The following is a 14,523-nucleotide window of genomic DNA, read 5'->3' as shown; positions in this document are numbered from 1 at the left end:
ACGCAGAGGGCAACAGGTCTTAGCAGTCTGAGACAAGAGTAAATGTGCGTGCTGCAAATAAATGTATGTCAAAAGCCATTGCACGATTGACTGTATTCAGGAATTAGCAGGAAGTGCTGCACCTTTCACAGTGGCCGCTAGGAATATCCTGTGCTTTGCTAAAGAAACATCAAAGACTTTTTGTTTTGGAGACCCATGTTGTTGAAGGCATTCAGGTATGAACAAAAATGAACACTTGCTAGAAAGAAAAACCTTCGACACAATATATTGGGCACTAGTGAGGAAAAATAATAACAGGAGACAGAAAGTAAAGATCAATATATTTTAATATAATATCAGTGCAGAGATACAACTTTTCACTGGGTAATATTTCCCATACCTTAATGTCAATAATAATAATAATAATAATAATAATAATAATAATAATAATAATAATAATATCGATATTGATTTAGCACGTTAAAATACATTTTGCTAAGTGTGACTAACAAACACAAACTGGGAGACTGTTTTAGAAAACAGACATCTAAAAGAGTATCACTGTTAAAATATATATTTGGCCACACCACGATATGAGAATGTGATAGCGTTAACTCTGTTTATTGTTTAACCTTCGCATTAATCTCTGAAGCAAAAAGTTCAATAAAAAGTCCTGTTCATTTCTTTTAGTGGTTAATAATATTTTTTAAAACACTGGTGGTTAGATGTATGTTGTTTGCGCACAGTTTCCAGTACAATTCAGCCACAAAAAAACATTGGGTGTTATGTACGAAATGTGCAACTTGAGCATGCAAAATGGTTGAGAAATTGGAAGTGTGGCTAACTGCATACCTATGGGCATTTAGTGCTAGTTTTGTGTGTGACTTGACTGTTTTTCTCATAGAAGTGGAACCAATGTTGTTAGATTGTACAATTTAGGTAAACCGTGTACTTTAACACTGTTTGTCCATTGGGATGAAGCCTGAGTAACCTACACTCTCAGGAAAACGGGTACTAATCTGTGACTTTCCTCACTGTGGTGGCACTCTAAAGAGTGCACCTTAGTATACATCTTTTACCTAGAAAGGTGCATGTAGTGTACTATTAGCTTTACTCTAAAAACTAATTAAAGTCCATTTATATAATCATTTTAGATACACTATATCCATATATCGAGGTGAATGATAAATATTAAATACATCATATTTAAAAGATATTAAAGATACAAATGATTTACCCTTGAGGGTTCCAATCCAGTGCCAAGGAAGGGGACAATTTAATACTAGCTTAACACAGCCTGTGTCATGATCAAATACATCAATTATACATGCACATTTTCTTTTCATTATTGGTAAGCCAGTTGGCGATGCAATGGCACACAAGCCATATTAATGCCCATATTAACACCGTTTTCTTGTTCAGGCACAAGGGTCTTTATTATTATCATCTCTTCATTACTTGCATTTCAAGTAAATTGGACAAATGTCAGATGCATTCTGCAGCCACATCGAGTCACATACATCTGGACCTGAGGCTGGCGATCAACCCTAGGAGTTTCAGTAATCATCAGTGTATGGTTTATAAATATGGTTTATGTTTTGTTTCTCTAGAAATAAAAATATTAAGTGCATAAGTGTGTATATGTCCTGACTTACTTGGGTCAGAAAGTGCAGAGATAGCATCCTCCTTAATCTCAACTTAGAATTTATAAATACATGAATTTGTCATTTCTAGACAGGGGAAAACAGATGGACAGAGATGATGTTCAGACTGGAGAGATGTGCATCAGTAGGTAGACTGAGCAACCTGTATCTCTGTATCTTACTACAGTGAACACTGGTATCTTTCTCTATTTATCTTCCATTGGCCTGATATTGTGTCTACTGTGCATAATGTCCTAACATTATATCAGATAGGATGGAGGAATCTTTTTTTTTTAACATTGAAAGTTCACCAAGGACATTTTTATTGGCCTATATATAGGGAACCTCAGATTCAAGGTTTATTTCCACTTATACCGAATCAAACGTGCAATCCTCCAATGCAAATGTGTATCTACTGAGCTGCATAGCACTATAATCAGCATAGAGTAAAAGTCCAGTCTAGAATCTCATTTTGGCTGTGAATGAACAGGGCACCGTTTCAGGGGTATATGTCTCATATTGAATTCAACTCATAAACAGAACATTGAATTTGACGTGTACTGTTTTGTTTTCTTTTCAATTCTCAACTAAAACTGACATTTATGGATGACCTCCTGAAAGATGTTTCCTATTATGCAAAGTTGAACAGCAAATGCAGATTTGTGAGGTGTATAGGTGCAAGAATAGTTGATTAGATCAACAAATACAACTATTTAAAAAACAGTAGGAAGAGTACACCTTTAGTCAAAACTTTAGTAATTGAGCCAAAATGTATTGATCCATTAATATACTAGTTTATTCGACTTTAAAGACAACCTCAGCTAGTGTAATAGAAATACTATTAAAGTTTTTATTATTAAAGACAATTTCTTAACACAATTGTCACACATATCATTAATAAATGATAAAAGTGAAAATATTGAATAGAACTTCTACTAATTTGCTACATCTCAAAAACATACTTTTTCATTTTAATAATTTTTCTTTCTTTTTTTTTTTTTTTTTTCCTTTTTTCTTATTAGAGTAAAAAGAAATCTGTACTGGCCTGCCAACAAATATAATATGCTTTTTTTGTATCACAAATTGCCACTAGAAAGGAACAGATACCAGCACTACAGACCGCTTAAAATCAGCACTCTGATCCACATCTACTGAGTAGACAAGACAAAGTACCCAGGTATTTGAGTGTTACAAGTTTAACATTATAGAGAACTTTATCATAGGAACTTTAGAGAACCTTCCATTAAATATCATGTATACAGCTAAAATGACAAAAATAAAAACTATATAGAGTGGTCACGACATAAAATGCAAAGGACAGAGAGTGAGAGAAACAAAGAGGGAGAGTGACAGAGACAGAAAGAAAAGTAGTGCTGTAACACTTTATGAATTGAATAGAGAAGGCACTAAAGCATGCATAAATATTACAGGTAAAGGCTTAAGGTGTCAGAGGTAGGAAATTTAGAGTGAAATACAGAAAGTTTAAGGACAAACTCTTATAGTAGATCATCTTTCTTCAAGAGAGTAGGACAGGGAAACCGAGAGAGAAGTGCACTAAAAATGTAGCTAAAGGCACAGAAACAGATAGCCAAAGACAAGTAAAATAAACAAAATGCAAAATAAATCAGCACATTAAAGGTACATTAGGTCTCTAACAGTTAAGTAGGTGGTTTAGATTTTTTAATGATTTTATTTACTCTTTGAGCCTCATTCGCGGCCATGTTCATGAAGCTCTACCCTCAGAATCTACGGTGGCGTGTTGAGTGTCCATAAAAAACTGACAGTTGACACATTCAAACACAAATAAGCATTCCAGACCAGAAATCAGTTTTCCAAATTTCTCAGCAACTTAATACACATGTTCTAAAACCATGACTTTATAATGTTTTACATTTTACATCTTCCAGGTTACTTGTACAAGTAAGTAATTAAAGAAAATTGACTATTGCACCTTTAAGAAATAGCTTTTTTGTAACTAAAATATTATACTGTATAATGTGTGTATACTGTTTTATACTATGTATAGTACTGCATATAATTTATAAGGATGAAGACAATAAAAAAAAAAAAAAAAAAACCAGAAAGCTACATTCTCATTATATATGGTAGGGTAGAGGTTTGTGTATTTAAGTCCCCCTATTGTACACATTTTGTGCTCATGAAGTGATTTGCTGATGAATTGACTGGGGTATGTTGAGAGGAAAATACTACAATGTGCAGTGGAAGGGTAATGAAGGACCATGATCAAACACGCTGCATGAATATAATCAGGACTGTGGTTGATACTCAAGGTGAGTGATATAGCTAGGATAACTGACTATGACAAGGTCGCTCTAGGTGGCCTGGTCTAAAGCACACAGTAGGTCTCTGCCCTGCAGCAGGTGCAGGTTGCCTTGTAGGGGGACGTTCACTTCGCAGTCATAACGTGTCAGCTCGGGCAGACAGTACTCAAACGAGGGCCCAAGCAGTCGGCTCGCCACACCTACGAATGGTGTCATTCATGTATTATAACAGTTAGATGTACAGAAATTCAGGCATTCGTCATTTGTCAGTCTTTTGCATTAAGGGCCGTATGCAGAGTTGAGTTACATGCACATAATGAGGATTTAATACCAAAGTTGGTATTCAGACCTTAGATGTAACTACAGACTTAAGTGCCATTCAGAGGCTGTGTGAGAGTTTAAGTAAAACTGAGGTGTGTCTCAATTATGCACAATTCTGAAAATGATATTAAGCATATTTTTCCTGTGTAATATTTGTTCAAACATGGAACAAGTCCAGCAGCATTCTACTGTCACAGTAGATGTTACCACAATTTAATGTTACCACAATATGTCAAGCCGAAATTTATATAGTACTCAAAAACCTTTAAATGTCATTTGACCAATGACATATGACACTAATAATTAATGAACAGTATTTTCCCTTTAAATAGCACTCAAAGAAAAACCTAAGAAGACAGCATCTTAAGCAAGACATTTCTCATCTGGAGGACTAAAGGTTTAAGTTGCATTATCAGCACTAAATCTTCTATGAATAAATATTGTACGCTGTGTATTTGTAACTGTACGAACATTTAAATGTTCTTGCACTTAAGTTCTACAACTCTGAACATACATTAGCTCTAAAAAACAGATATAGTATGATTCTGAAATGTTGAAAAGTTTTATTTCATGAGCTCACCTTCCATTTTTGTGTTAGGCAGCATGTTGTAGTCTGTGTAGTTACAGCAGTGTTCTGGATAGTCTTTTTTCCCCCGCGCTGTTTGATTACCTTGATTCTGAGTCTTCCTATGCTGGTGGCCCATGTGCTCACCTGCACAGCAAAAAATGCAAGTGCATTGTGAAAAACTATTCCGTTCCTAGATACCGTGAACAATTCAGCTGTTGGACGAACTGTAGATTACATGAAATTGGCTAAAGCATTGTCTGAAGCAATAAATAATTTTCTGATTTATATTCAGAAATGGTTTTATAAGACTTCTGTACTCCTAGTAGCACTAAAACATCATTATTAGCATAAAACCTGCAATGAAAAAATGTAATATGCATTTGTGAACACATAAAAACTCATATCTAGTATATACATATGCTATTTAGCCAAAGGTTTGTGGACACCTGACCATCACACCCATACAGTAGGTGTTTTTTAGAAGAAGAAGCATTTTTTATTTGTCACATATACATTATAGCACAGTGAAATTCTTTTTCTTTGCATATCCCAGTTTGTTAGGAAGCTGGGGTCAGAGTACAGGGTCAGCCATGAAACAGCACACCTGGAGCAGAAAGGATTACAGACCTTGCTCAATGGCCCAACAGTGGCAGCTTGACAGTGCTGGGGCTTGAACCCCCAGTCTTCTGATCAGTAATCCAGAGCCTTAACCGTTGCCGCTAAAGAAGACATCCTTCACAATTGTGTGCTTCCAACTTTGTGGCAACAGTCTGGGGAAGGCCTACATATGGGTGTGATTGTCAGGTGTCTACAAACTGTTAGCCATACAGTGTATTATACACTAGGACTCAAGCATATTGTCTCTGCTATAGGCTTTATATGTTAGGTTTTAGAGTTATGGACTCTTTACCTGTTAAGGCACTGCTGCTTTGAGACATCCTGTTCAAAATGGCACAGCTTTCATTCTTCATCCTTTTCCACATCTCTGCTGGCCTGGTAGCAGAAGATACCCCCTACACAATGCACAAGTACATCACCACATAGTCAGTAAAAAACACAAAGAAGTGAAGGCTGATTCTTTAAAGAAATACACACATACACACACACACACACCGATAAAACATAACATTAAAAGCAATGACAGGTCAAGTGAATAATTGATTATCTCGTAAAAATGGCACCTGTAAAGGGGTAGAATATATTAGGCAGCAAGTGAACAGTCAGTTCTCGAAACTGATGTGTTGGAAGCAGGAAAAATGGAGAAACATAAGGATCTGAGCAACTTTGACTTGGGCCAAATTGTGATGGTTAGACGACTGGGTCAGAGCAACTCCAAAACAGCAGGTCTTGTGGGGTGTTCCCAGTATGCAGTGGTTAGTACCTACCAAAAGTGGGCCAAGGAAGGACAAGCGGTGAACTGGCTACAGGGTCACGAGCACCCAAAGCTCACTGATATGCACGGGGAATGAAGGCTAGCCCATCTGGTGTGATCCTATAGAAGAGTTAATGTAGCACAAATCGCTGAAACAGATAATGCTGGTTATGATAGAAAGGTGTCAGAACACAGTGCACCACAGCTTGCTGCAAATGGGGTTGTGTAGCAGCAGACTGGTCAGAGTGCCCATGCTGACCCCTGTCCACTGCCAAAAGCACCTACAGTGGGCATGTCAGCATCAGACCTGGACCATGGAGCAATGAAAGAAGGTGGCCTGGTCTGATGAATCATGTTTTCTTTTACATCATGTGGAGTATGTGCATCGCTTACCAGGGGAAAAGATGGCACCAGGATGCACTATGGGAAGAAGGCAAGCCAGTGGAGGCAGTGTGATGCTCTGGGCAATGTTCTGATGGGAAACCTTGGGTCCTGGCATTCACGCAGATGTACCTTGACACGTACCACCTACCTAAACATTGTTGCAGACTAAGTGCACCCCTTCATGGCAACGGTATTCTGACAGTGATACTACTGACAGTGTCCTCTTTCAGCAGAATAATGCTCTGACACACAGCAAAAAAACAGGAATGTTTTGAGGAACATGACAGAGTTCAAGGTGTTGACAAATTTCTCAGCTCAATCAGACTGAGCATCTGTAGGATGTGCTAGACAAACAAATCCGATCCATGGAGGCCCCACCTCGCAACTTACAGGTCTTAAAGGATCTGCTGCTAACATCTTGGGGCCAGAGCCACAGTACACCTTCAGATGTCTTGTGGAGTTCTTGTGGAGTGGTGTGTATATATACTGATCAGCCATAACATTAAAACCACCTGACCAATATTATGTAGGTCTCCCTACATAATACTGACTGGTCTGACTGGTCGAGGTATAGAGTGGAACCCAATGTGGTCTTCTGTTGTTGCAGCCCTCTACCTCAAAGTTCAATGATTTTTGTATGCTGAGATGCTTTTCTGCTCACCACAGTTATAAAGAGTGTTTATTTGAGTTACTAAATCCTTCCTGACAGCTCAAACCAATCTGGCTATTTTCCTCTGACCTTTCTCATCAACAAGGAGTTTCCACCAAGCGAACCGTCACTCATTCAATGTTTTTTTTTTGTTTTTTTTTTGCACCATTCTGTGTAAACTCTAGAGACTGTTGTGTGTGAAATTACCAGGAGATCAGTGAGCAGTTTCTGAAATACTCAAACCAGCCCTTCTGACACCAACAACCATGCTACAGTTAAAGTCAAAGAGATCACACTTGTTCTTCATTCTGATGTTTGATGTGATCATTAACTGAAGCATAAAACTGAACCTGTATCTGAACACATGCCACATAACTGGCTGATTGGAGAACTGCATAAAAGAACAAGTGTATATACGCAAAAGCTATGAATTGACTTACCATGCTCATGTTTGAAAACGAGCGCTTCATAGTGTTTGGTATTGTGAGCCGGACTGGGCTTACGTCTCTGTAGGCTTTACAAGGTCCGTATTTCTCCATGGACCTGCCAAATGACACACTCGTTACTCTAACAGCAAGTGCAATCCAACCATGTTGCCAAAAATACATTCAGAAATACATTCAGAACCATTCTATAGAGTCACCTTTGATTGTGGAGGGACATGCGATTTGTTTGCAGAGCTTGGCATGAGTGTTTTTCCACCAACGAGTCTATCGCACCACCTTTGGTACTGGAGTAATTTATCGGCGGGTCAGGTGGCCATTGCAGACTCTGATGCCCACCCATAGAGGCTAGTGGTATGCTTTCTGGGTTGGTGTGGTGTGCCAGAGGCATGTGGCTGGCATAAAATATGGGGGGCCAGGGCTCCATTGTGGCAGTACTGGGTGCCTGCTTCTCACTAGCAGAGTGTGGATTGGGCTGGAAGTGGGCCCCTGGAGGTGGGGTCAATGGCTGGAAGAAGTTGGCAATGTTGCTGAAGCTGTACTCGGTAATGCCAAGAGCAACAGCTTCAGGCAGAGGCTCCTCCTGACCGATGGGATTTAGCTGAAAGTCTTCACCATCCATTGGAATGTAGGGTGCTAAAGTCTCCAGGTCCAGATCACTCAGTTCAGTCTGAAAGGAACAGAAGAGAGTAGGGCTAGAAATATGCAAACCCTACTTTTATGAGGCTTTCTGAGCATTAAATGACTCTGAAATATATACTGTATTTTAAATGGATATGAAATGTAGTATGCATACTATAATTGTATAACTCAAATCACTTAAAAGTCACACACTAGTCTAGTAAACACAAACTACTCTAGCAAGCCAGACTTTTAGCAATCACTATAGGATCTGGTATGTTTTGTCAATAAAGATGGCCACGAACCATCTACGTTCATAGATGGAGGCAGTTTGTCTGATATGGCAGATGACCACCTACAGACCTTCCCACAGCATGTCAGCAAACACTCACAACTGCTTCAAATTAAGCATTTTATCTTTTAAAGACTAGATTCCATGATTTTTCAGTTCAGCGACCTTATCTTGCTCTGAAAAGTTTGCTTCACGGTGTTCACATAAGTGTGCAAGAAAGTGTGTATACACAAACTTGCAGAGAGCCAATGAGATTGCAACCTTCAATATCCTGACATTTGTAGCCAGAAATGTTTTTAAAAGATATCAGACTAAAAAACCTCTATCTAGCATCTACCTCTTGACTGTAGGAGTTTTTCCCCTTGGTGTCCATGGCAAACAGTTTCTCTGTGATCTCCATCTTCAGGTCATCCACTGGGCTTTTGTAATCATCTGGGCTGCTAGGCTGTAGAATAAGATGCGACCATTAAGACTCAGCAATAAAAAAGATCAATTCTGTTCTTATAACAGGAGCCCATTAAAAGTGTATTGAAAGGCTTGATTTTACCGTAGAGCAGTTGCTTATGCTGGGAGTGGCACTGCTGGGTGGTGGAGCCTGGGGTATGGAGAAGTTGGCACCCATCGTTGGCAAGTTATGCCGCTCAGTGACCGAGTGAGTGGCAGGAGGATGCATAGGAGAAACCTTAGAACACACTGGGTATTCCTCAAATGAAGGATGACCTACAATATAAGATGCATCAGCTGTAAAGTGTCACTGAACATTACATAGCAGAAGTATGAAGTACATTTCAAGATAGATCATGTCTCTATTTAAGATAGCAAGATGTATTACAAGCTTGTATTGGAATTACCAAAGTTGAGGGGGATGAAACCATCACCAGGAGTCGGTGCCAAGTGGTTGAGATCCTCTGGTTCCTCTTTGAACTTGGTGAAGAGGGCACTACTGGTCTCAGAGGCCATGGGAGATCTAGCCTTGCTAAAGAAACTGCTCATATTTGTCTTCAACAAAGACTCTGTCTGGTCTTTAGAGAAGATTGTGGACTTCTCCTCAATATCACTTTCAAATGAAAGAGGGACACAGAAGAATAATAAGTTTTCTTAAATTTCATTTAGGTTCATTGCAACCAAACAGTATATAGGAAAATATAAAGGAAGTTACAACAAAGATGTGGTTTACAGGTTTTGCCTTTCCACCAACCTCAGGACATAGTTGACACACACGATGCACTGTGGCTGAGAGTTGCGGCTACTGTAAATGACGGTGCCTTGAGTCTCCACCCACACAAAGCCCCCATGCTTGGCCAACATCCGGTAATGTCCACTCACAGCCTGTCCTTTTGTGCATACTGCAGAATGCAGAAAATGATCATTTTCGATGATCAAATTAGAGCATCATTCAATAACCTTTTAATCATCAGTTTAATATGTTGAAAACATTTACGTCTGCAACTATCATTACATAATGTTCTACTGAATACAATGTTGAATACTCTTTACACATACAATAAAACGTCAAGATGATTTACTTTAGTTATTAACATTAGAACATATGAAAAACTTTTCAGTGGAATGTAACTCTCATTAAATCTAAATCGAGGTTGAAATTTTTCTGCTACTTAATGGTTTTAGAACTGGAAGAACCTGTAACATCACTCATTCATGCAATTATCCAATTTAGCCAGATGCAGATCAAGAACTTTAGTAAATGTTCACGTTGTTGGATGTTGGTGTCAGACAAGCTGATTTTGGTTATTTCAGAAACTGCTGTTCTCCTGGGATCTTCACTTACAACAGTCTCTAAAGTTTACACATAATGGTGCAATAAAAACATCCAGTGAGCAGGGGTTTTGCAGGAGGAAACGCCTTGTTAATGAGAGAGGTCAGAGGAGAACGGTCAGACTGGTTTGAGCTTTTGTTTACAGTGGCCTCAGATTCCTGTTCTTAGCTGAGAGGAGTGTAACCCATTGTGGTCTTCTGCTGTTGCAGCCCTTCAGCCTCAAGTTTTGACATTATGGTATGCTTTTCTGCTCACCATGGTTGTAAAGAGTAGTTATTTGACTTACTATAGGCTTCCTGTAAACTCTAATCAGTCTGGCCATTCTCTTGACCTCTCTCATGAACATAATGCTTCCACATTCAGATCTGCCACTCACTGGATGTGTTTTTCCCCCCGCGCCAGTCTGTGTACACTCTAGAGACTGTTGTATGTGAAACTCCCAGGAGATCAGCAGTTTCTGAAGTATTCAAACAAGCCCTTCTGCACCAACAATCATGCCATGGTTAAAGTAACTGAATCCACATTTTATCCCCACTCTGAAGTTTTATGTGAACATTAACTGAAGCTCTGCATAATTTTGTGCATTATGAATTATGCTGCTGCCATGCGATTGGTTCCTATTTTGTTTGTACTTTGGTTACACTTAGTACAACATTAATTACAAAATGAATTAATGAGAAACACTCACACAAAGTAAAAATAAAATTATATATATATATATATATATATATATATATATATATATATATATATATATACAGTATCTCACAAAAGTGAGTACACCCCTCACATTTTTGTAAATATTTGATTATATCTTTTCATGTGACAACACTGAAGAAATGACACTTTGCTACAATGTAAAGTAGTGAGTGTACAGCTTGTGTAACAGTGTAAATTTGCTGTCCCCTCAAAATAACTCAACATACAGCCATTAATGTCTAAACTACTGGCAACAAAAGTGAGTACACCTCTAGGTAAAAATGTCCAAATTGGGCCCAGTTAGCCATTTTCCTTTCTCAGTGTCATGTGACTTGTTGGTGTTACAAGGTCTCAGGTGTGAGTGGAGAGGAGGTGTGTTAAATTTGGTGTCATCGCTCTCACACTCCCTCATACTGGTCACTGGAAGTTCAACATGGCACCTCATGCTAAAGAACTCTCTGAGGCTCTGAAAAAAAGAATTGTTGCTCTACATAAAGATGGCCTAGGCTATAAGAAGATTGCCAAGACCCTGACACTGAGCTGCAGCATGGTGGCCAGGACCATACAGGGGTTTAACAGGACAGGTTCCACTCAGAACAGGCCTCGCCATGGTCGACCAAAGAAGTTGAGTGCACGTGCTCAGCGTTATATCCAGAGGTTGTCTTTCGGAAATAGACGTATGAGTGCTGCCAGCATTGCTGCAGAGGTTGAAGGGGTGGGGGGTCAGCCTGTCAGTGCTCAGACCATACGCCGCACACTGCATCAAATTGGTCTGCATGGCTGTCGTCCCAGAAGGAAGCCTCTTCTGAAGATGATGCACAAGAAAGCCCGCAAACAGTTTGCTGAAGACAAGCAGACTAAGGACATGGATTACTGGAACCATGTCCTGTGGTCTGATGAGACCAAGATAAACTTATTTGGTTCAGATGGTGTCAAGCGTGTGTGGCGGCAACCAGGTGAGGAGTACAAAGACAAGTGTGTCTTGCCTACAGTCAATCATGGTGGTGGGAGTGTCATGGTCTGGGGCTGCATGAGTGCTGCCAGCACTGGGGAGCTACATTTCACTGAGGGAACCATGAATGCCAACATGTACTGTGACATACTGAAGCAGAGTATGATCCCCTCCCTTCGGAGACTGGGCCGCAGAGCAGTATTCCAGCATGATAACGATCAAAAAACACACCTCCAAGGTGACTACTGCCTTGCTAAAGAAGCTGAGGATGAAGGTGATGGACTAAACTGTACTGAGAATCTGTGAGATATCCTCAAACGGAAGGTGGAGGAGCACAAGGTCTCTAACATCCACCAGCTCCGTGATGTCATCCTGGAGGAGTGGAAGAGGACTCCAGTGGTAACCTGTGAAGCTCTGGTGAACTCCATGCCCAAGAGGGTTAAGGCAGTGCTAGAAAATATTGGTGGCCACACAAAATATTGACACTTTGGGCCCAATTTGGACATTTTCACTTAGGGGTGTACTCACTTTTGTTGCCAGCAGTTTAGACATTAATGGCTGTTTGTTGAGTTATTTTGAGGGGACAGCAAATTTACCCTGTTACAAAAGCTGTACACGCACTACTTTACATTGTAGCAAAGTGTCATTTCTTCAGTGTTGTCACATGAAAAGGTATAATCAAATATTTAGATGATTTTTCTTATTTCTTATTTATGAAATATTTGTTGCAGCCCTACACACACTGCAGTCTTGCCATACCCTTTGAATAGCAGATTCAGAGCTGATATAAGGGCAGATAGGAAAGTATGAGCATGGCAGACATGCAGACACAGACAGTGCAAAGTCATACGTATTAGTTTTGATAGTGTGAGCCTGTCTCTTCTTTCATGGACCTGGTCCAGATTTTGTGTGGGAAAGCAGTGGGCTGAGGGTCATAGGGTTCACTAAGGCAGGATTAGCCCACACTAGCGTATGCTGATCTACAGACCAGTCTCACTGCCCTAGCCAATTGTCCGGCTGAATCCACAGAGACATAAAGTGAGCAGCATAGAGGGCCCATTCTCTAAGTAGTTAGCAGCGTTGAGTTAGCTGCTGTGCTGGGAGAAAGCACAAAAACACAATGTAGGATACATTTCGTAGTGGCGTTTGACTGTCTCATGTTTGTGTTATTATACTTTTTCCATAATTATAAGACAGCAAGAGTTATGTCTAACCTGAAAAAGCCCACACTAGACTCCTCAGATAAGCAACTAGCAAACTGATATCATAGCTCTCCTTTCTTTATAAAATGTTTGAACATGATATATACAAACAGTTTTTTCACTTTCTTATGCAAAACGACTTCCAATATCCTCAACAGTCTTTTTGAAGCAACACACTCCACAGACATGCCTCTTGTGGCTATTACTGAGAAGCTTCATGCTGCTAGATCAGCCACTATGATCAGTCCTCATCCTCTTTGACCTCTCAGCAGCCTTCACAATGTCAATCACAAGACTCTCCTGTCTATACCCATGACCATAAAATTTGTGGTGCAGCATGGTATTGGTTTGCTATCTGCAGAGACAATCATATGAGGTACCACTGTCACTCAACTGGTGTCGTGCATCTGCATGACTGGTTCTGAAAGACCCCAAGTTCTCCCATAGCTCACCATTGCTGTGTTTCCTCCACTGACTGCCTGTAGTTGACCCCACCAGGTTTAAAACACTGCTGCTTGCCTAAAAAGCCACAAATGAACCAGCCCTCACCTACCTAAAGACACTTATCAAACTCTGCTCTGCACGACGTTCCCTTTTGGGCCTTTAGCATGGCTAAACTCGGCCCACCATTCCTCAAGATACAGACAAGACATGCATCAAGACTCTACTCTGCGCTGGCAAATAGATGTTAAAATGAAATTCCCTTGACTGTCCAAAGAGCTGAGTCACCAGCTGTCTTCAAACAAAGACTGACAACGTGCCCCTTCATGAAGCACTTAAATGAACACTAATTTAAATAAATCCTCAACTAATAATGTTTTTATTGCCGTAGCAAATGATTGTAATAAGTGTTTTAGCTTAACATTATTCTTAAACGATGACATATTTGTATTAGCAAGGGGATTTGTTTTTTATAGAGCGTAGAGAGCACTTCTGTAAGTCACTCTGGATAATGGTGACTGCCAGGTGGTGTAAATGTACGTACATGTATAATGAGCTACTGGTAGTAATGTTTGTGCAAAATTCATGGTCTATAGCTCTACAGCCTAGTAATCAGGTTGTTTATTCAGACCTTTTCATGTGTGAGACATAAAATATATACACACATATGGGAAGTGACTTCTGCCTTTCACTTTCAACAAATCCAATCCAGATCAACACTTGCCTTTCTGGTCTCTTTTCTTTTCACCACACAGTGAAAAGGCCCTAATTACATGTTAATGTCACTGCAGATAGAAGCCATTCCACCTACAGTATCTGATTAGGAGGCAATCTGGGACACCTGGCCGAGGCAAGGGCAAGCCATCCCTGCTCTATTCGATGCTTTTATCTCCCCCTG

The 14,523-nt window shown here is 39.8% G+C and overlaps 1 protein-coding gene across 1 annotated transcript in view; it reads right to left on the bottom strand.

Annotated features, from left to right (window-relative positions):
• Positions 1-388: 388 nt before the first annotated feature.
• Positions 389-14,523, bottom strand: part of epas1b (endothelial PAS domain protein 1b) — a 40,235-nt gene continuing 26,100 nt past the window's right edge. Inside the window, 9 exon segments of the mRNA NM_001350107.2 lie at positions 389-4,104; positions 4,806-4,937; positions 5,704-5,806; positions 7,639-7,741; positions 7,842-8,311; positions 8,892-8,999; positions 9,102-9,274; positions 9,406-9,611; positions 9,753-9,900. Of these exon segments, the coding sequence (NP_001337036.1) occupies positions 3,956-4,104; positions 4,806-4,937; positions 5,704-5,806; positions 7,639-7,741; positions 7,842-8,311; positions 8,892-8,999; positions 9,102-9,274; positions 9,406-9,611; positions 9,753-9,900 (1,592 nt within the window). The 3' untranslated portion in view covers positions 389-3,955.

The sequence above is a fragment of the Ictalurus punctatus genome, chromosome 3 (assembly GCF_001660625.3).
Source record: "Ictalurus punctatus breed USDA103 chromosome 3, Coco_2.0, whole genome shotgun sequence".
Lineage (NCBI taxonomy): Eukaryota > Metazoa > Chordata > Actinopteri > Siluriformes > Ictaluridae > Ictalurus > Ictalurus punctatus.
This window is presented reverse-complemented; position numbering and strand designations above follow the sequence as displayed.